Consider the following 21,243-nt stretch of genomic DNA (forward strand, 5'->3'; position numbering starts at 1 on the left):
CTAAGTCTGTTTTACGTTATTAATTTCATACATGCCCAGCACGGAGGCGTGATTTAGTGGGTTGCACAGTACTCTGAAATCTATAGAAACCAAAGAACTCTTTAACTGGATCAGTAAGAACTTTATCTTAGTGCCCGCTTACCCTCTACTCTTTAGAAGCTAATACTGGTCTTATGAGTTGCTTGAAGCCCCACTTAAAGTATATGGCTACTTACCTTGAATAGCAGGCTGCTCTTAACTTCTAACACTGGGTTGTGTCTCCCCTGAATCTGCTTAGAAAATTTCCAAAATAGTCATAAAATAATTACTTACCATGGGTCTTTCTTAAAGTGTAATTGTGTTTTATTTTCCTTGAATTGCTTAGTGCATTCAAAAATAGTTATGGAATGTTAATGCTCATCATTGAGCAGCTTGAGGCCCCTCAAGAAAGTACGAGTTGTTTTACTAACTCTAAACTGAGTTAAAAATTTTTTTGCAAGCAATACCCTTTTAACAGGGTTAGTTTGTTAAGTTGTTTAATAACTAAGTGTCACTGCATGTCAACTACCCTCAAATACTGATTGTATTCTAAAAAAAAAAGCATACTACCTGGTTTTACTCCTCCTGAATAGCATGTGTTGAAGGTTTGATTCACCTTGAACTGCTGATTGCTATTCCCAATAAAGTTACACTCTGGGTTGTATCCCATAAGTATGGAGTTATTTTTTTATGATTGTGTTTATATGATGTTATAGTACTTACCCAAGAATTATCTTGGTCTACTTGCATTTAAAAATAAAACTTTTTTACAATACATAGTGTTTCAGTGTTTCATTGGACCGTACGTATGGTACAATGTATTTCTACCATGCTACAGCATTCTCTGCCTCCTAAGACAATCCTGGCTGCTCTGTCCATGCTACCACATTCCCAGGTGGTACAGCCTTATACTAAGAGTGCAGCTTATATACTGCCTCAGATGAGGCAGTATATAAGTATACCTTGTAACGTTTTTTCGACGGGATGTTCCTCTGACGTATTCCTTATCTTAGATACCTCCTTCCAGCTCTGCTGGCCTCGGAAAATTTTTCCCTAGAGGGCGCTGCGCGTCGACGTCCTCCGAGTCGATGTCCCTCGACAGCTGCCGTATCGACGTCATCCTGCCTATAAAGGCCGCGTGCAGCGTCCGTTGCTCAGTTCCGTTTTGTAGCCCACAATAATTCTTTCTGGACTAAACTAATCACCCTGAAGGAGCGTACGCTGCAACAACAAGGGAAGTAGAACTGTGGGGATGGATGGGAGGGTCGATAAGGAATACGTCGGAGGAACATCCCGTCGAAAGAATTTTACAAGGTAAGAAGTAACTTGTTCTTCGAAGGGATTGTGTCCTCCGACGTATTCCTTATCTTAGATAGAATACTGCTATGGGAGCCTATCATTGGAGGAGGGAGTACTGACTTCACGCTGTCTTCTATTGATGAATAGAGTGCAGTACAGCCCTTCCAAACCTAGTCTCTTGACTGGAGGAGGAATGCAAGTTGTAAAATCGTGTAAAGGTATGTATAGACGACCATGTAGCGGCCGCACAGATGTCTTTAACCGGCACACCTCTTTTGAGGGCCGATGAAGCTGCAATACCTCTGGTCCAATGAGCCCTAAGGTTTTGAGGGGGCTCTTTCCCTGCCAGTTTATAACATTCCAGAATGGCTAGAATGATCCATCTGGAAATGGTCTGCTTAGTTATTGGTAACCCCAGCTTGTGACCTGTGTAACCTACAAACAGCTGGTCTGCCTGTCTTATCCTGGCTAGTCTACTGATGTAAAAACTTAAAGCCCTTCTAGGGTCTAGCCTGTGTAACCTCTCTTCCTCTTTCCCCGGATGAGGAGGAGGATAGAAAGATGGTAGGGTAATCTTCTGAGTGATATGGAATTCAGAAACCACCTTTGGGAGGAAATTAGGCTTCACTTGCAGGACAACTTTGTCTTTGTGAAAGATTTTATGAGGGGGTTTACAAGAAAGAGCTTGTAATTCGCTCACCCTTCTAGCAGATGTAAGTGCTATTAATAAAACAGTTTTAAGGGTAAGGAATCTTAACGAACAAGAATGGAGTAGTTCGAAAGGTGAGCCCATCAGGAAAGTTAGGACTAAGTTTAAATCCCACAGGGGAACTTGGAATGGTCTTGGGGGATAATCATTGGTTAACCCCTTTAGAAACTGTATTACCAAGGGTAACTTGAAATAGGATGGTTCTTCCGCAGTGCGCTTAAAGATGGATAGCGCTGCGAGATAGCCCTTAATGGTGCCAACTTGAAGGCCTGAATTCGCCAAATATAGTAGGAAGGACAAAACCATTGGTGTACCACATGAAAAGGGGTCGATATTCTGTTCTCTACACCAGCTACAAAATCTGTTCCAACGGCAGCGGTATAAAGACTTTGTTGCTGGCCGCCTTGCCAAAAGCAACACCTCCATATCATCATCAGGGAGATCCCAATCCTTGTACCTCAGCCTTTCAGAAGCCAAGCGTGAAGGTTGAGGGTTTTGATGTCTGGATGGCGAACCTGACCTCCCTTCTGTGAGAGTAGCTTCTCTCTGAGTGGAAGTCGAATTGGAGGGCAGATGGACAAGTCTAGAAGGTCCGGGTACCACGTTCTCCTGGCCCAATCCGGGGCAATTAGGATCATGGTTCTCCGGAATCTTCTCAACCTTCTGATCATTTGAGGAATGACAGGGACCGGTGGGAACGCGTATAGAAGCGGAAACTCCCAGTCCACTATGAACTCGTCTCCCAGAGCTCCTCTCGGGGGAAATTCCCTTGAGCAGAACAGATCGCACTTCCTGTTGACGCTGATGGCGAACAGATCCACCTGAGGGGTTCCCCAAAGGGCAAAGATCTCTTGAAGGACTTCCTGAGCTAGTTCCCACTCGTGGGAGACTGTACTCTGCCTGCTCAGAGAGTCCGCTGTCAAGTTCTTCTCTCCGGCTAGGTGAACTGCCGATAGAGAGATTCCTTCTTGGATTGCCCAAAACCAGAGCTGCATCGACTCTCTGCACAGGGGTAGTGATCCTACGCCTCCTCTTTTCTTGAGGTAATGCATGGCCACCGTGTTGTCCGTCATTATCAGGACATTTTTCCCTTGTAAAGCTGGCAGAAACGCCTTCAGCGCAAGTCTGATGGCTCTCAGCTCTAACAGGTTGATATGTAGTCTGGACTCCGATGGAGACCAACGACCGCTGATGGTCAAGTCGTTGGCGTGGGCTCCCCACCCCGTGAGTGAGGCATCCGTGACTACTGTTATCTCCGGCCAGGGTTGCCAAAACTGTTCTCCTTTCAGAATGTTCTCCTGACAGGCCCACCACTGAAGGTCTCGAGCCACCCTGTCGGGAACCTGAAGAAGATCTGTCATTCTTCCTGAGAATTGTGACCACTGAGTCCTCAGTGCCCACTGGAGGGATCTCATTCTCAGGCGAGCCTCTGGCACTAGGAAAATGCAGGATGCCATGAGGCCTAGCAACCTCAGAATTCCGAAGGCTGGGAGACGTTGGGCATTTTGGAACTTGGTAACCATCTGTAGAATATCTTGAGCCCTCACCTCTGGTGGCGAGGCTTTTCCCAGGGAAGTGTCCAGGATCGCTCCGATGAACTGGAGTCTCTGCGATGGTATCATTTGTGACTTCTTCAAATTGAGGGAGAAGCCCAGTTTGTGAAGGGAGTGGCACACGTGATCTAGCTGGATCTGAGCTTGTTCCGAAGATACAGCCCTGATCAACCAATCGTCCAGGTAGGGGTAGACGTGAATCCCTTCCCTCCTTAGACTTGCAGCCACTACCGACATCAGCTTGGTGAAGACCCTCGGGGCGGAGGTCAGCCCAAATGGCAGCACTCGAAATTGATAATGAGAGTTGCCAATTGCTAACCTCAGGTATTTCCTGTGTTTGAGATGGATAGGCACATGGAAATAAGCGTCCTGAAGGTCCAGAGATACCAACCAGTCCTGGAACTGAAGGGCCTGGAGGATCTGAGAAAGAGTGACCATCTTCAATTTGTCTTTCCTGAGGAATTTGTTCAATTCTCGCAAGTCCAAGATGGGTCTCAGTCCTCCGTCTTTCTTTGGAATGAGAAAGTAAGGGGAGTGCCAGCCCTTGTTCCTCTCCGCTACAGGTACCGGTTCTATGGCACCTTTCTCTAGCAGGTCCAAAATTTCCCTCAAGAGGAGCGGATCTGGAGCTTTTTGAGAGCTGATCCCCGGTGGATGTCTCTGAGGTATGCGAAGGAAAGGCAGGCAGTAACCTTGGGCAACTGTTTCCAATGCCCAAGCATCTGACGTGATAGCCTGCCATTCCGCCAGATGTTGAGTCAACCTGCCTCCTACAGGTGTCCTGTGAGGGAAGTCCTCAGAGTGGTTTTGGGGCGGCTGATGCAGATGCCGATGGTAAAGAGGCACCTGCTGTTGCTGCGGCTTTTGAATATCTACCCCGTCCACCTCGGGTAGTTCTTCTTTGTCCCCTTTGAGCCGGTCGTCCTCTACCTCTTCCGAATGCGGAGTAGAAGCCAAAGGACTTGCCCCTCGCAGAGGTTCCTGTGGGACGAAAAGGTGTCTGACGGATTGCAGCGCCTAGGGATTTTGCTGCTGTTTTTGAAGTTTGCAGTTTCTCTAAACTGTCATCCGCCTTTTTCCCGAACAAAGAAGAGCCAACGAATGGCATGTTCAAGAGCCTGGCTTGCACATCTGGGGCAAAACCAGACTTTCTCAACCAAGCGAATCTCCTGGTTGTTGTACTTGCCGCCATTGCTCCGCTGATACTGTCAGCTGAATCAATGCCCGTCTGGAGGGATTCACACATAGGGTCTTTACCGTCCTGTATGATATTCAGGAACGCCTCCCTTTCTTCTCCCTCCGGGATGCAGTCAGCCGCTGTAGAAGCACACTCCCAAAGTGTATGGCTGAATCTAGCAAGGGTGCAAGTAGCATTTACAGATTTTAACGCCATGCTACATGCCGAAAAAACTTTCTTTGCCATAGCATCATATTTTTTATCGTCCCTGTCCTGCGGGACGGTAGGATAAGCCGTCTTGACATCAGTAGAAGATGCTGCCTGTACCACCAGACTTTCTGGGGATGGGTGTTTTGACAAAAACTCCGGGTCTGTAGAAGATACCCTGTACTTTGTAGACAGTTTTTTATTTACTGCCGGGACGACATCTGGGGTTTCCCAGTTCGTCATAATCTTCCTCTGAAGAGCTTTATGAAAAGGCACCACAGGATCCTCCTGTGGGCCTTTGTCAAGAATATCCGTGAGGTCATCTTGTTGGAAAGATTGTGAAGGTGCAGACCACCCCATAAACTCTGTGATCCTGGCCATTAGGGCTCTATAGGGGGTTTCAGCATGCTCCCCCGGGTCTGGCCTAGCAAACTCCACCTCAGGGGAAGTGTCTAACCCACTTGCCTCATGTAAGGAATCATGAAGATCCTTTAACCTGCGCTCTTCAGAGGAAAATTCCTCTCTAATTGGGGTTACAGGTCCCTGCAACTCACATGTGTCTTCCTGTTCAGACAATTCACCCTCTTCCATAATTGAGGACATAGTTCTCAATTGTTCTGAACTCATAAAGGGTGTAAACCCCATTTCCAAGGCAGAGGGTGCAGAACTTGTCATAATCGGCCTCGAAAACATCGATGTCGTCGACGCCAAAGGCTTCGAGCGTGGCGTCGAAAACAAAGGCGGAGGCCTCGATGACCTCGACAGAATTGGGATTCTGCTCGACAATCTCGACGCCTGGGTGTGTCGTAACCATGACTTTTCTTGGCATCGACGCCAGTGTCGAAGCTGGCGTCGAGTCGACAGACCCGTGTGTCGAGGGTCCCTTCGACAACGGCGTCGAAGACACCGACCTCGGCGTCGACGGAACCTTCGAGGAAGGTTTTGAGGTCATAGTCCTACTCGAGGGTTCGAGACGCGCTCGAGAGATTTCCTTCGCCGGGTATTGCGACTCGCAGCGTTTTTGACCTTCGGGTCTTTCGACCAGAGCATCGCTCTCGGCAGTCTTCAAGGGGGTCGAGGCCGTTTTCTCGAAGACGCTTATCATATTTTTGTGGAATTCCTCCCATTCAGCCCGGGAACTATGTTTCGTGGGGCAAGGGATTCTCTTTGGAGAAACAGAGGAAGAGGAAGACGGAGAAGGGGATCTCGAGGAGTGATGGGACCCACTCCGAGACCTGGAGCGCGAATGGTGACGAGGAGACGAATGTCTCGACTTCGTCGAGGAAGAAGCTGCTTTAAAAGTCTTACCTTTCTCCAGCTTCCACCTACGCTCCTTCAGGGCCTTAGCTGTCATGGACATACAGTCCTCGCACTCCGAACAATGGTGTTCAGCTTCCAAACACCACAGACAAACTCTGTGAGGGTCAGTCAGCGACATCTTTTTCCCACAATCTCGGCATTTTTTGAAGCTGGATCGAGGAGTTGTCGGTTCCGACGAAGAAGCCATCGAGTACGGTATCAAATAACTGGAGGTAAATAGGATTAACCTGACAAAACTGAGCAACAGTATTCTGAGGCACTGAGTAAGCGCGGAAAAACGGAACTGAGCAACGGACGCTGCGCGCGGCCTTTATAGGCAGGATGACATCGACGTCGATACGGCGGCTGTCGAGGGACATCGACTTGGAGGACGTCGACGCGCAGCACCCTCTAGAGAAAAATTTTCCGAGGCCAGCAGAGCTGGAAGGAGATATCTAAGATAAGGAATACATCGGAGGACATAATCCCTTCGAAATTGATTTTATGAAGTCTTGGTAGGACTTTAGAAAAATTGTCCTAAAAGGGGTCCATAGAATATGGAGGAAAAGTTGCTAAAAGATTTTTTTTAACACATTCTCCATGCTATGGGTGCCGATGTCATGTTAAGAGTTGAAAAGCACAAATTCAACAGCACGAGAGACTAGGTTATGTCATTGACCTGCACTATGGCCCCTGTCGAGATTTTCCAAGAGCAGCCATGCTATATGTACCCAGATGAGGAATCTGTGGGAGGATGCAATCCATTGAAAAGTTGAAACCTGAAGGTTAATAAACCTGTGAAATAGTAACATTTCAAAAATACATTTCTCTAACAAACAAGTACTTTGCATAAGGATGAGCAGTGTTAAATACTTGGAGATGTGCCATACCTGCAAATTCACTGCATCTTGATAAGTCAGTTTGACAGCAGCAGGGATCTGTGAGTATACCAAGTGATTGTACTTTGGAATCAGACCCATTAAATCTGATATCTGTCGTATGACGATGCTGTATGCTCTTGCTAAACTGCTTGCTGAAGTCAAATAACTACTTGCATTGCTAGCTTCCAAAGCTGCAGCTGCTGCCGCAGCACTTGTGTTAACATTGCTGCTTCTGCGCAGGTTTGATTGATCAATGTACATCAATCCAGAGGAATTTGCTAGTAGACAAAAGAAAACAAGAAATCATGAAAACCTAACTTCTGCACAAGAGAAACACAAATAAAATGCAGGGTTATTGGCAGGAGAGTAGTTGTAGATTTTCTACAGAAAAAGTCTTTACCAAAATAAGAAGTTACAAAATAGCTAAGTAATGCAATATGCTGAATTTATGTAGATTTATGTGGAGACAAAAACAGACCATAACAAATGTTATGACATGCTGCTAAGCCTCATGGGTATCTTTCAGTAGCACGTAATTGTAAGAAAACAAATGTGTGGGGAAGATTCTACAAATGTCTTCTGGCGACGGCTTAAGAAGAGCAACCTGTAAGTGGTAGGCAGGGTGAATCTAAAGTTACTCCTGACTCGCAATGCTGTCTGGAATAGAAGTCAATGCTTCACACTCAGGAGGGAAAAGGAGTTGTAGTAAAGTACAGTTTTTACTCATGTACTGTTAGGAGTGTTTTTAAAGTCACAACCTGGGGTAGGGCATGGAGAAGCCAACCTGGACCACAGGGTTGTGTTAACCAGAGTTAAACTTAACCAATCGCTTGATAGCAGCAAGGATGAGCGGTCAAGCCAAACTAAGGAGTGAAAAGGTACTGTTGAGTAGTGCAGCTAACACTTACAATGATAAATAACAAGGAACCACACAGGTAATTACAAACATACTGTAGTTCATTACACTATCACACTAAGGTAGAGTTAATACTATTAACAGCAAGTAAAACAAAATACATTTGTATCCCTAAACCCCACCCCTGGCCATATTCTGATTTGGTAGTGCACGTAAAGTGGCAGTATGAACCAACATGAGCCACAGAGGGGAAGGAGGGAGGGTTCATATGGGAATCCATGCCAGAGCCATGCTGTAGAACAAGAGTTACAGGTAAACAACTTGTTCCTTGTCCAGCATGGGGTCTGGCATGAATTCACATGCTCATGAATACACATACATAGCAGTACATATACACGTCCACGGGGGGGGGGGGGGGGGTGGCAAGGCTCAACAGAAGCAATACACAGTCCTGGAGCAAACTCACGTCAAGCAAACAGGCTGCGTGGCACTGCTTGGCCGACCCGGGATGCCTCCCTGGAATCCCTGTCGACGCAGTAGAATCTCGTGATGGTGTGGGTGAACCTCCACATAGCAACCCTGCAATGGCTCTGGTGGAATGGGCTCTCGGTTGGCCTGGAAGAGGTTGGCTGGTCAGACGATAACAGTGCATGATGCAGCCGAGAGCCACCTGGATATGGAAGCCTTAGACAGGACCTTCCTGTGATTCACAGGTCAGACTCCTTCTGTGACTTCAAAAGAGAAGCCCAAATGCAGAATGTTTGTAGGGACTGTGGAACTGGGTCCAAATTAAAATTCCTCAAACTGGTGCTTTGTATATTAGCCTTTAAGCTAATTTAGGTGCCACGGCAAAAGCTGCATAAAACTCTTCACACTGCCAGGCCGAACCTCGAGCGCTGAGCTGTTGTAAAATGAGGCACCAGCACTACCACAGACAGCGCAGCCAATGCTAGAAGGCCTCATTTGTAATTTTCAAATCGGAGCACCTCTTATGGTGATTTTCCCACTATGTCCTGAGAGATTACACTTCCGGTGTGCCACCTTAAGCAATCGTTTTGCATTCAGTGCTGCCTTTCTATTGATGACACACAAAAGAAGCCTAACTGAGTTGTAATGGAGCATTATTCTTCTCTTACCTCACTTGGTTGTCTTTGTACTCCCAGTTTAAATGCAATTTTCTTTGCCTAATGTTTCAGTCTCTCTATGGACTTGCCCCTGACAATCTTGCATCTCACCGTTCATTCTTCTTGCCTTTCATTCTACTCTCCTTCTCTCCGCTCCTCGGATCTCTTCAGACTGACCGTTCCCCGTCCTCCCTGCGCTCAATCTCGCTTTCGTTCTTATCAGCTCCTCGTCCCTCTTCACTGGAACATGCTCCCTCTGGTCCTTCTCTCTATTCCTTCTTATTCCTTGTTACTCCTTGTACCGTTATTCCTTCATAACTCTCCTGCTTCAGTAGCCCGATTGCTACCGGCTGTAGCTGTACCATGTTTTGCACCACTGTTTTTATGTTCTCTTGACCTATGTACCTATGTAAAGCGCTTTGGATAAAGGCGCTATATAAAGAACAAAACAATAAAAATAAAAACAAAATATAAATTTACTTTGCAGCATCATGCTTTGCTCCCATGGTCCTCATCTGATTCTCATCATTAGAGGGTATGCTCGGTCTCATGGGAGTGAAGTGCAGTGGTCTTACAAGTGCATGTAACATCCTGAAAAATGAAAATCTCCCTTCAAAAACGTTTTCCCGTAAAACATAGAAAGTGTGAGGGGCAATTCATAAAAGCACATGCCACACCTTTAAAACACATGACACATACATGTAGGGATGTGTTCGTATGTGAACAGCTAGGCCGAATTATCAGGTTTATAGCTGTGTTCTGGTTGAATGATGATGTATAGCAGAGAGAAAGCGTAGTGGTGTCATATGGTGGTTATCAGTAAAAACGCCTGAGACCAGGCACGTGAGCAGGACGGTGGGGACATACATAGAGACCGATATATAGCGACAGGGTGGATCCAGGTATATATGGGATACAGATATATATGGGAAACATTACTCACCGTAATCGTATTTCTGATGCTTGTATCTGCTTAGATTCACATGCTGTGCATAGGCCGACATCTAGTGGAAGCTGCGGAGTATTACAGTTTGTTTTTCGAAACTCGAAAATGGGCGTCGACACAGGGCGTGCCAGTAATACTATCCCTAGTGTGACGTCCACTGTACCCAAGATCCCTCACGCGTCTAGGATCCTCAGATTGTATTTTTTCTGACATGAGGTAGCATGAGGAGTAGCGCGAGTACAGATAATCCAAGCAGATAGACAGACAGGTAAGACTACAAGCAATCATGCGCCTTCTCTCGGAGAGGAGGAAGGGTGGGTCGCATGTGAATCTAAGCAGGTACAAGCATCAGAAATACGATTACGGTGAGTAATGTATCCCTTCTGAGGCTTGTGGAATCTGCTTAGATCACATGCTGTGCATAGATTAGCGAGCAGTACCAGAAGAAGGAGGTGGGATGTGAGAAGGGTCATGAGCAAATAAATGTCTTAGAACCGCGTGTCCCACTTGTGTATCTGTCTTGGAATGGGTGTCAATGCAGTAATGCTGAGTAAAAGTGTGAATAGAGCTCCAAGTAGCTGCTTTGCAAATGGTGTTGAGGGGAACATTTGCAGTGAAAGCCAGAGTGGCCCAATGCCTCTAGTAGAGTGGGCCTTTGGCGTAAAAGGCAGAGTCTTTTCAGAGAGTGAGTAACAGCTGGATACAGTTAATAATCCACTTCGAGATGGCACCTTTAGAGACGCGATCCCCCTCTCTGCCTGTAGCTACGGAGACAAACAGTTGATCTGTTTTCCTTAGCGGTCTGGTCTTATTTACATAGTAGAGGACCGCCCTACGCACATCTAGGGTGTGTAGTTTCACCTCAGCCGAGCTTTGCGGGTTCTGGAAGAAAGCCGGAAGCTCGATGGACTGGTTTACATGGAATTTTGATATAAATTTAGGTGAGAACCTAGGGTGTGTGCGTAAAACCAGTTTGTCTTTATGGATAGAAAAGAAGGGATCCTGCACTGACAGAGCCTGAATTTCACTGACCCTTCTTATAGAAGTAATAGCTACTAAGAAGGCCGTTTTATAAATCAGGTGTTTGAGACTGCTTTTATGCATGGGTTCGAAAAGGGGGGCCCATGAGCTTGGCAAGCACCACATTAAGGTCCCACCCTGGCGGTGGGTTTGAAATAGGAGGGTGAAGTCTCTTTACTCCTTCCATGAAGGCTTTAACTACTGGTACTTTCCACCACAACACCTTGCTATGGGAAGTGGTGTAAGCCGAGAGAGCTGCCAGGTGTACTTTCAGTGAGTTAAAAACCAATCCTGCATCTAGCAGTTGGAGCATGTATGTAACAATAGTGGAAGGAGTGCAATCAACTGGGTTGATTTGTCTACTCTGGCACCAGATAACGAACCTCTTCCACTTGTCAAATTAACAGTGCCTTGTGTTTGGTTTCCTAGATTCCTTTAGGATGTCCATACACCTCTGTGGCAAATTGAGGTGTCCAAACTCTATGACCTCAGGAGCCATGCTGCCAGGTTCATTGAGTTGGGTTGCTGGTGCACTGTTTGACCTTGGTGCTGGGACAGTAGGTTGTACCAGGCTGGAAGTTTGATGGGCTCGCACACCACCATCCTGCGTAGGTGTGGGAACCAGGGTTGTCTTGCCCACATGGGAGCAACTAGGACGAGCGTCATCGATTCCCTGTTCATCTTGTTCACCACTTTCCTGATGAGGGGTTGGTGGAAAAGCGTACGCAAACATCCCTGGCCAGTTCTTCCACAGGGCGTTCCCCTGGGAGTCTGGTTGGGGGAACCTGGATGCAAATCCTGGGCATTGTCTGTTTTCGCTAGTGGCGAATAAGTCTATAGTGGGGAAACCCCACTGAGAGAAGAGATCTTCTACGACCTCTCTGTGAAGAACCCATTCGTGTTCCTCTGGGAGGGAGTCTCTGCTCAGAGCATCCGCTAGGGAATTGAGCTCCCCTGGAACATGTTGTGATGACAGGAAGATGTTCCGTCTGAGTGCCCATATCCAGATTTTCTGGGCAAGCTTGGACAGATTTGGCAAGTGAGTCCCTCCTTGCTTGTTCAGTTAGAACATGGCTGTAGTGCTGTCCGTCCGGATTTGCACTGACAGCTTTAGTAGGTGGGGCTCGAACACCTGAAGCGCTCTGAATACTGCCAGAAGCTCTAGCAGGTTGATGTGGTTCTTGGCCACTGAGTGAGACCAGAGACCCTGAGCTGTGTGGTGGAGATGGTGAGCTCCCCACCCCGTCAGACATGCATCTGTAGTGACTACTGCCTGTACTTCGGGATCGTAAAAGGGTTTCCCCTTTGCGAGATTTTCTCTTGCCCACCAGTGAAGGCTTTGTACCAGTGTTGGCGAAACGACCACTAGATCGTCCCACTGACCACTTGCCTGAGACCACTGTTTCGCCAACCATTCCTGCATGGGACGCATGCGCAGGCGCGCTTGGGGGACCAGGTAAATGCATGACGCCATCATGCCCAGTAAACGCATTGCTTTGCGTACCGTTATTTGTTGACCGGACTGATAATGCGGAATTTGCAGAAGTATATTCCGAATTCTTTCTTCTGAAGGAAAGGTCAACCCCTCCTGGGTATCCAGGATTGCTCGTAGGAATTGTTTTGAGGTGCTTGGCACCAGGCTTGACTTCTTCTCGTTAATTGAGAAGCCTAATTCGTGGAGGAGGTCGATAGTCCTTTGAATGTTTGTCCTGCAAATTCCTGGGGTTTCCCCCGTTATGAACCAGTCGTCCAGATAAGGGTACACTGGGATTGCCTCCCTGCGTAGGTGTGCAGCCGCCACCGCCAGTACCGCCAGTACCTTGGTGAATACCCTTGGTGCTGAAGCTATCCCGAAGGGCAGTACCTTGAATTGGTAGTGGCGACCGTCCACCTTGAAGCGCAAGTACTTTCTGTGCGCTGGGAACATGGAAATATGAAAATAAGCCTCTTTCATATCCAAGGTTGCCATGTAATCCCCTTTTTTAGGAGGGGGGATTACCTCTTGTAGCGTGGTCATATGAAATTTTTGGGGCTTGACATACTTGTTGGCAGGCCGTAAGTCCAATACTGGGCGCATTGTCAAGTCTTTCTTTGGCACAAGGAAGTAAGTTGAATAAATACCCTTGTTTACCTGGTGTCCCGGGACGAGTTCTATCAGGTCCTTTTGTAGAAGAATGGCGATCTCCTCGAGGAGAATCTTCTGATGTTCTAAGGAGTGTACTCTTTGTCGTGGAGGATGGTTCCGGGGACGCTGCAGTAGCTCTATACAATATCCCGTGGATACTGTTGACAGCACCCATCTGTCTGATGTGCTCCCTTCCCAAACCTGGGTGAAGTTTGAAATGCGTCCCCCTACTGGGGTTGCGTGAGAAGGGACCCTGAACTGAGCGTCACTGCTTTGGTGGAGGCGTGCCGTCTCCCTTGCTGGGGCTGCCTCTGTCTTTACCACGACCTCTCCTATTACCTCTGCCGTAACCCTGGGTAGACTTTTGGTTGTTGTTCCACTGTGTACCCTGCCCCTGGGAATAGTTAGATCCTCTCTGGGAATTTTGGCCACGTGGGCGACGAAAATTACTATACCCTCTCTGGTTAGGGGGTTTATTGGTTAACTGGCCAAGGGATTTGAGTGTCTCGTACTCGTCCTTGGCATTTTTCAGTGCATCCTCGACCGCCTTACCAAACAACAGATCGGCTTCCACCGGTTTGTCTAACAATGATGCCTGAGTTTCTGCCTTAAAACCAGACTGCCATAACCACGCATGTCTCTTGATAACAGTACCTTCTGCTATCAATCTGCCTGCGTTATCCGCGGCGTCGAAGGTTGCTTTCAAAATGCAACCAGACACGGCTCTACCCTCTGCGGAAATCCGAGCTAATTGGCCCTTTAACGGTTCAGGAGCAGAGGCTATGAGAGCCGCGACTTCTTCCCACTGATGGCAGTTGTAGCTGGCCAACAGGGTGGTGGAGTTAGCAATCCTTGCTTGATAGGCAGACGTTGAGGCTACCTTCCTGCCGAAACCGTATAGTTTTTTGCTCTCTTTGTCGGGAGGAGCTTCTGACGAAGACAACGGTGTTCCAGCCCTCTTACGAGTGTTGGTAACAACTAGGGAGTCTGGCTTCAGATGCCCTCTTATATAGAGAGGGTCAGACTGAGCTGCCCTGAAAAGTTTCTCCACCCTGGGATTGACTGCTCTGGTGAGGTTTGGGTTCACCAGGGACGGATCTATTCTCCGCTGAATGGATTTAAGGATAGGGATGGTCTGGGCAACCGGCCTCCTTTCTCCAACTAACTCTTCTGCGAAGTCCCTTTCCTCCTGTACACCGTGGGTGTCAATGTGGAAATGTGCTGCTGCGCGAGCGAGAACCTCATTTAGGAGGGGCTGATTATCGACCGGGGAGTCGGTAACCGGGGCTTCGTCCTCTACCGGGGAATCTACTCTGTATGTTTCCGGGTTATCCTCTTCTTCCTGTTCCTCATCATCCCCATAGTAGCCCGTCCCGGTTTGCTCTTCTATCATACCAAATTCTTGGTCTCCACAAAGGGAAGCCTCTTCTTGATACCGTGAGTATGGTGTTGCGTAAGGTTGTACCTTGAAGGGTTCAGACCTCATCGGGGTTTCAAACCGGGCCTTCTTACTCGGGGGGGATAGGATCAGTAGAGCCTGAGGGTGTGGCCCCTTGTGGATCATACGAGAGGAAATGTTCTGGATTTTTATCATAAAAATCAGCCAAAGAAGACATTCTTGACATGACCCTATCTATGTCTTCACTGGACCATTTTTTGGAACTGGGATTGACTCTCTCAGCAAGTCTATGGGATTTATCTTGAGTAGCTTTGCTGGTTGTGGACCTATCAGCAGACCTGGGCTTGTCTGTCTGTTTAGGGGGGGTGGAGTGTTTCACAGGTGTAGAAGAATGTACAGGTAGTTTCTTCTGCTTTTTTCCCCCCTCCCCGTGCATAGAAAAATGTTTTCCCTGTCCCTTGGTGGCTCCGGAGTTTTTCGACGCCTGGCGTCGAGGATCGGGAGAGGTGTCCCTGTCCTTCGAGCGTGGGGCCTCGCTGGCTTTAATTGCGGGCTCCGCCTCCTGGAGCGCGGCCTGGGGGTGGAAGTCGTCTTCCGACGATCGAACTTCTGTTAGCCTAGGGAGCGAGGCACTCTTGGCAAGAGTGGATGATTGCCTGGAGTCATGCGGCGATCTTGATCGAGAGCGCCCAGAGGACAGCGAATCGGACCGTTCTGTCTGTGCCTCTTTCCGAGAACTCGACGTCGTCGAGTCTCGGTTGGACTTAGTGTGTTTAGTGTGTGTAGTATGTGAAGCGCTTGCATCGCCAGGGGTCTTCCCCATAGCCGCCCTGCCGGACGACCTTCCGAGGTCGGGGACCTGCGCTCGGCTGTCTTTCGACGCCGTAATGCCCTCGCCGTCCGAAAGTACGGCATCGCTGCCATCGCTGAAGGCGCCCTCCGCTGCCATGGCCGCCTGCCTGGCGTGGTGGGCCCAACGCTTCGAACGGTCCTTAAGTGTCTTAGGTTTAAACCTACTACACGCTCTGCAGTTCGCTTCGGGGTGGTCCCTCGGCAAGCAGAGATTGCACGTGGCGTGCCTGTCGACCCAAGGGTATTTGCGGTTGCACTTGGGGCAGAATTGAAAAGGGGTACCCTCCATACGCACCTTGAGGCAGCGGGCTAAGAGTAGGAAATGTATAAGGTGTACCTATATACCAAGAGTGTAGAGTATGTACCACCCCCCACTCTCCCTACTTGCAGGGCCGAGGCCAGCGGCCTACCAGGCCCGGGCCGAGGCCAGCGGCCTTCCGAGGCCCAAATCCGTCGTGCAGCAGCCGACGGTCGATTTCTTCTCCAGCCGGCGTCGAGTGTCGAAGTTCGACGTTGGGGAAGGATGTCAATAGATTAATAATTTAAAATTTAAGCAAAAGTATGGCTAAGGCCAGGGGACTCCGCAAGATGCTTCCGACCAGTATGGCGGAAAAAAACAATCTGAGGATCCTAGACGCGTGAGGGATCTTGGGTACAGTGGACGTCACACTAGGGATAGTATTACTGGCACGCCCTGTGTTAGGAAGAATTCTCTGTTTAGGCTGAATTTCCTAACCTAGTGAGTCCCCCAGCAGCTTTGCTGGATTTTTGGGGTTTATTTTTTTCTCCTGCCAAGAGTGAGACTCTTTTACCCTCACTCTTGCACATGTTTGGAGTGTGGTTCTTTGGTTTGCCTTGTGTTGAATGGGCTATGGGGTCTTTTACTCCATAGGGCCTCATGTGTTTTTGTGAGATGGGTTACACAGCACCCTCAGTGCCGTAACCCAGGGGTGTCCTAGGGACCCCCCAACATAGACTCCATACCCTGGGACTGACTACTGTCTCCCAGGGTCTGTAAAGTCACCATTGACTTTACTAGTCTCAAATCCTGAACAGAACCAGTACAAACCATCATATTGTGGACGTACTGGCCGGGGCAATTCCATTGCCCCGGGGTCTGTTAGTCGAGGGGGCACGTCTCCGTCCCCCCTCATCGAGTTTTGGCTGGTGGCAGTGGAAACTACTTTTTATATTCAACCGCGAATATTTTCCTATGGGATTTCCCATTGTTTTAGGCTAATACCTTTATTTATTTATTTACGGTAGCCTTGAACATACCGCCGGGTTATTTCTTTATTATTATAACTTCGGTTGGTATTTTTTGCCAAAACTTGATTCTAAAATGGCGTTGGTGTTCACCTCTGTAACTCTGACCCAAAGTGGAGCCCTTTGTTCCACTTTTGGCGGGCTTCTCCACAGAAGCCCTCCAAAGTGGTGCCACTCTGTCTGGGGTACTTAGGAGGGGTGCAGGGGGATTTAGGCACCCTGGACTGAGTTACCTTGATAACTCAAGTCGCACTCCGTCCTGATTGGCCCAAGTGGTGAGCCGGCCGGCTCACCACTTAGCATGTTTGAGTGACAACTAGGCTGGGTGAATGGGGGTTTGCTGCATAAAAGCAGGGCTTTGGGGACTGGAACTTCAGAAGTCGCCACAGGACCTAAGAAGCCGAAGAGGGAGAAGCCGAGCCGACCTGCCGAGACGATACCACCGGTGAAGCCCTGCAGAACCGCCTCACCACTTTTCCCGACGACAGAGGAGATCTCCCGCCAGAGAGTCTTCTTCCCTTAACTGGTGGGGACAACCAGTTGCTGCCTTCTTTTCGCCGTCCCGAAGCATCTCGTGGCCGCCTTGCCTGTGCCAAGCACCCTGGCAACCGGGATACCACTTTTTACCTCAACCGCGAAAGAGGGGTACAAATCCTTTGTGACCGGAAAACTCCACGGCTGGTCTCTTCCCTGGTAGTGCAACGATCTGCAGCTTTCCTCCACGCCGGGATCACCTCTTCCCCTGGACGACGCCGCGACTTACACCCACTACCAGGAACAACCACCACCGCTGGAGGATCCTTTCCACTTTTAAAGGTACTGTGTTCCGCCCGGCCTCCCTTGCCACCGATTGTACGGGGTAGATTTAGCCCTCGGCTCTCGAACCTGGGTAGGTCTGGGACACCCTAACTAAACTTTCCAGAACCGTAGTAAAACCTTTTTCTCTCACCTGCAAAGACTGATGACATTGTGTGATCTTGGGCATATTTTTCGCCTGGCTCCCTCTAAAGCGGGCCCCGAACTAATTCTCCTTGTTCCACCATTGACTGTCTGTGCTAACCTTATGTGAAGAGTATTTTACCTTACTGCTCTCTTTATTTCTGCCTTTTTCCTCCCTTTTGGTAATACTTGTTGGAGTGTCATCTAACGTTAAGCGCTCACCTCTGTTTGGAAATAAGTGGGGGTAACTTAGAATTGTCCAACAAATGATTAGGGATGTACATATGAGTAATAGTAACTGTGTTTGACTTTATCTTTTCTATTGTGCTAGTGTAATTTATGAGTGTACCTTTAATAAATAAGTCTATACTTTTACACCTAGCTCTGGTCAGTGTTTGCTTGTGCTACTGGGCCTCTGTACCTATTATGTATCCTCTGTATACTGCCTAACTCTTCTTGAGGGAAGTCTGACTGCTCAGCCACAGCTACCACAGTGAATCTGTGTGGTACAGACTGCTACCAAGTGGGTTTACTGCCAACACCTGTAGACTTAAATCTTTTGCAGTGGTCCCAGAGGGAACTGCACAGGTTTCTGCCTAACACCCTGTGTCGACGCCCATTTTCGAGTTTCGAAAAACAAACTGTAATACTCTGCAGCTTCCACTAGATGTCGGCCTATGCACAGCATGTGATCTAAGCAGATTCCACAAGCCTCAGAAATATGGATATAGACAGATAGCATATATGTTACGTTGTGTTATGTTACTTGGCGTGACCCCAAAGCGCTGGTAGGTTGAACGCCCTCGGGAACCGTAGTTCAAGTCAGTAAAGAGCGATGGTGTTGTATGGTGCGTGGGTGCACCGGATATGTGTGCAGCTGGTGTAGTTGTTGGATGAGAGCTGCTTAATAACAATAGGTGTGGTGCTGAAGAAGTCAGTTGGATGTGTGCAATCATGGGGGTAGACACTCAGACATGGTTCTGGCTGCGTTAGGCCTGAGGAACGCCTATGTGAGCAGCTATGGTACGATCGTAGAGCTTGCCGGAACTCCTGAGTGAGGGCGATCTTGTCTGCCCAAATTACCATGACCTCCAGCCACTGTGCCTCCAGACACTACTGAAGAGCCTGCAAAAAGGGATGAGGTGCAGGCAGGTGGTCTTCATGCCCAGCAGTGACTTGATGGCTCGTACTGTCACGGATTGCGCCAACAGGCGCTGCACCTTCCCCCAGGATGGCTGCCATCCTCTCCTCTGAGAGGGTAGCCAGGCATGCAACCGTGTTGAGAAGGGCACCCAGGAACAGAGCGTTCTGCGATGGCTTGTTACGGAGATAATTTGTATGCTTCATCCCCTCTCCTTTTGAGACCTTGAGCACTTTTTGCAGGACTTCTGACCTTTTTCTTTCGATCCTGAATGAGTGGAGCCTTTTACTATTCTTATGGGCTCTGTCTTTTGGAACTCTCTTCTCTGTGTTTTACCTTTACTATGGAGTCCATGGAGTCTACTTTTCTCCAAGTCTCTTTTAAGACATCTGTATTTTACTTTTGCAGCACACAGCTCTTTATGGGAAGTGTTGCTGGGAATCTTTGGGTTCTCCTTTGAGATTCTTTCCTCGAGTAACTACAGTTCTTAAGGATAGAGGGATACCTTGTATACGCCTCCTAAAACTTTATTCTAGGAGAGATTGGCACCCACCACCTTATGTGGAGTGCCAAGTGGATACCTAGTATCCCCCTCTGCTCCTGTAACATTTTAGTCGCATGGACAACCTTCTAGCTATGGCTGGTGGCAGTGGATGTGTTCAACCAACTCTTGAGTTCTTTTTTTTACTGCAGACTAATCACACTCCCGGTTCTGCACAATAGGGTCACCTAAGTACTAACTTGGTGGCGCCTTTCTTTTTTCGCCATTTCTAGCAGAGTTATTCTTTGTTAGCCCTTCTACCATTCTGGGAGAGGAAGGTCTGTGTGTGTGTTTTGCCTTTGGTGCTAACGCTTGGGTGTCCCCGCCTAGGCTCCAGAATGTCTGGGCAGGTAGGACATGGTGGAGGAGTTCTTCACTTCGCTGCCCTTTGGCTGCTGAGTGCCTGAATGGAACCAACTCTCCCTGGGGGTCTGGCTGTCCTGATTGGACAGCCATCCGCTCCCTTCTGTAAACTGCTGAGAAAGATTGCAGAGGAGTGTGTCCTGAAACGGAATAAAATGTAAGGTTTCTGAGGTGAAAGGCAAATCGACCACTGGAAACTGAAGTAACCGAAGAAGACTACCAGAGAAGTCTGCATACCCTTTGCAAGACAAGGAAGCGACCACTGCAGTCCTGACCCCGTTTTCGTGACAGAGGAGCTCCAAAGAGGACAAATCCTTCCCTTTGGCTGGTGGGACCAACAAGTCTGGAAACAAACTACAATCAGAGCCATCTCCCAAGGACCTGTGACTTTCCAGAGGTGCAGACAACCGATACAAGGAGAAGTTTGACCCAATGGTAGTGCAACAGCTTGCCGAATCCGTCCAAGTCTTTGCTGAGCTCCAGGTGAACCTCTAGAGACACAACCAGACTCATCCAAGTTCCCACACCAAAGTGCAAGACTCCAAAAATGAACAAAGATTGACCATGCAAATCATGTGCTTTGTTGGTGCTGCAGACAAGGCGCCTAAACCACAGACTGACCAGAGAAGCTGAAGAAATCCATGTCAGAGGACCTCCCTCGAGACTGCTGCTGAGAGATCCCGTCCATTGTCCTGCCTTTCGTCACCAGACCAAGGAATCCGGAGGTCGGGTCCAGCGCTGCCACATTGTGGAGAATCCAGCCACAAACATTTCTTCTAACCAAAGGTAATGTGGGGAGAAAGGGTATTTCTCATCTTAATCTGAGAATCGTTCCAGAGCGTTTGAGTGCATGGAGGTGTCCAGGTTGTTCACTCTTGCCTCTGACTCAAGCTGCCAGCATGTGTCCCTGTGGAGAGTCCTTTATCATGGTCTTCAATGTAGAGTTCTTCTTCCAGTATCCTTACCTAGATACTGAAAATATCCACAGGTACTTCTGCAAATCTGCTGTTTGATAAGACTTTGAGCCCTCACCGAACTGCCTTTTAGCTAGGGTTGCAAATTGGACTTTAAAAGCTGTAGTGTGAAGAAACTGCCTCTAGAACATTAAGCTCTTCTATTGTTTAACTAGCCTACTGTTTTCCTTACAGTAAGACTTTATTTTATGTGGTTTTGCTAACTAAATGTAAATACTGTATTTCTTTTGTCTTACGCGAGTGCACGGTAGTACCAATAATACGGTAGATCTGTCAGTGTCAAACGCTGTAACAATTGTAACAGCAAGCCACTACAAACTAAACAGTGGCCTTTGAAAAGTATTCCCAAGTACTCCTATGTGTTTTGGTTTAATGTGCCAAGTATTTTAAAACATTTATCTGTGTGTTTGACTTGTATTATTAACTAGATTCAATGTACTTACCTACAGCTCACATCTTCCTCTAATGATAAGCTTGACTACTCTGCCAACCTACCAATATTTCATGAGTGTTATTGACTAATACTAAAAGTTGGGGACCCCTATACCATTGGG

The 21,243-nt window shown here is 48.1% G+C and overlaps 1 protein-coding gene across 9 annotated transcripts in view; it reads right to left on the minus strand.

Annotated features, from left to right (window-relative positions):
* The window catches only part of UBR5 (ubiquitin protein ligase E3 component n-recognin 5), a 2,447,509-nt gene that overhangs the window by 961,779 nt on the left and 1,464,487 nt on the right, over positions 1-21,243 (minus strand). For all 9 annotated transcript variants that reach the window (XM_069621460.1, XM_069621458.1, XM_069621459.1 and 6 more), the window contains one exon: positions 7,153-7,421. In XM_069621460.1, the coding sequence (XP_069477561.1) occupies positions 7,153-7,421 (269 nt within the window). The remainder of the gene's footprint in view (positions 1-7,152; positions 7,422-21,243) is intronic.

The sequence above is a fragment of the Ambystoma mexicanum genome, chromosome 5q, assembly GCF_040938575.1.
Source record: "Ambystoma mexicanum isolate Mex_15411 chromosome 5q, UKY_AmexF1_1, whole genome shotgun sequence".
In the NCBI taxonomy this organism is placed as follows: Eukaryota; Metazoa; Chordata; class Amphibia; order Caudata; family Ambystomatidae; genus Ambystoma; species Ambystoma mexicanum.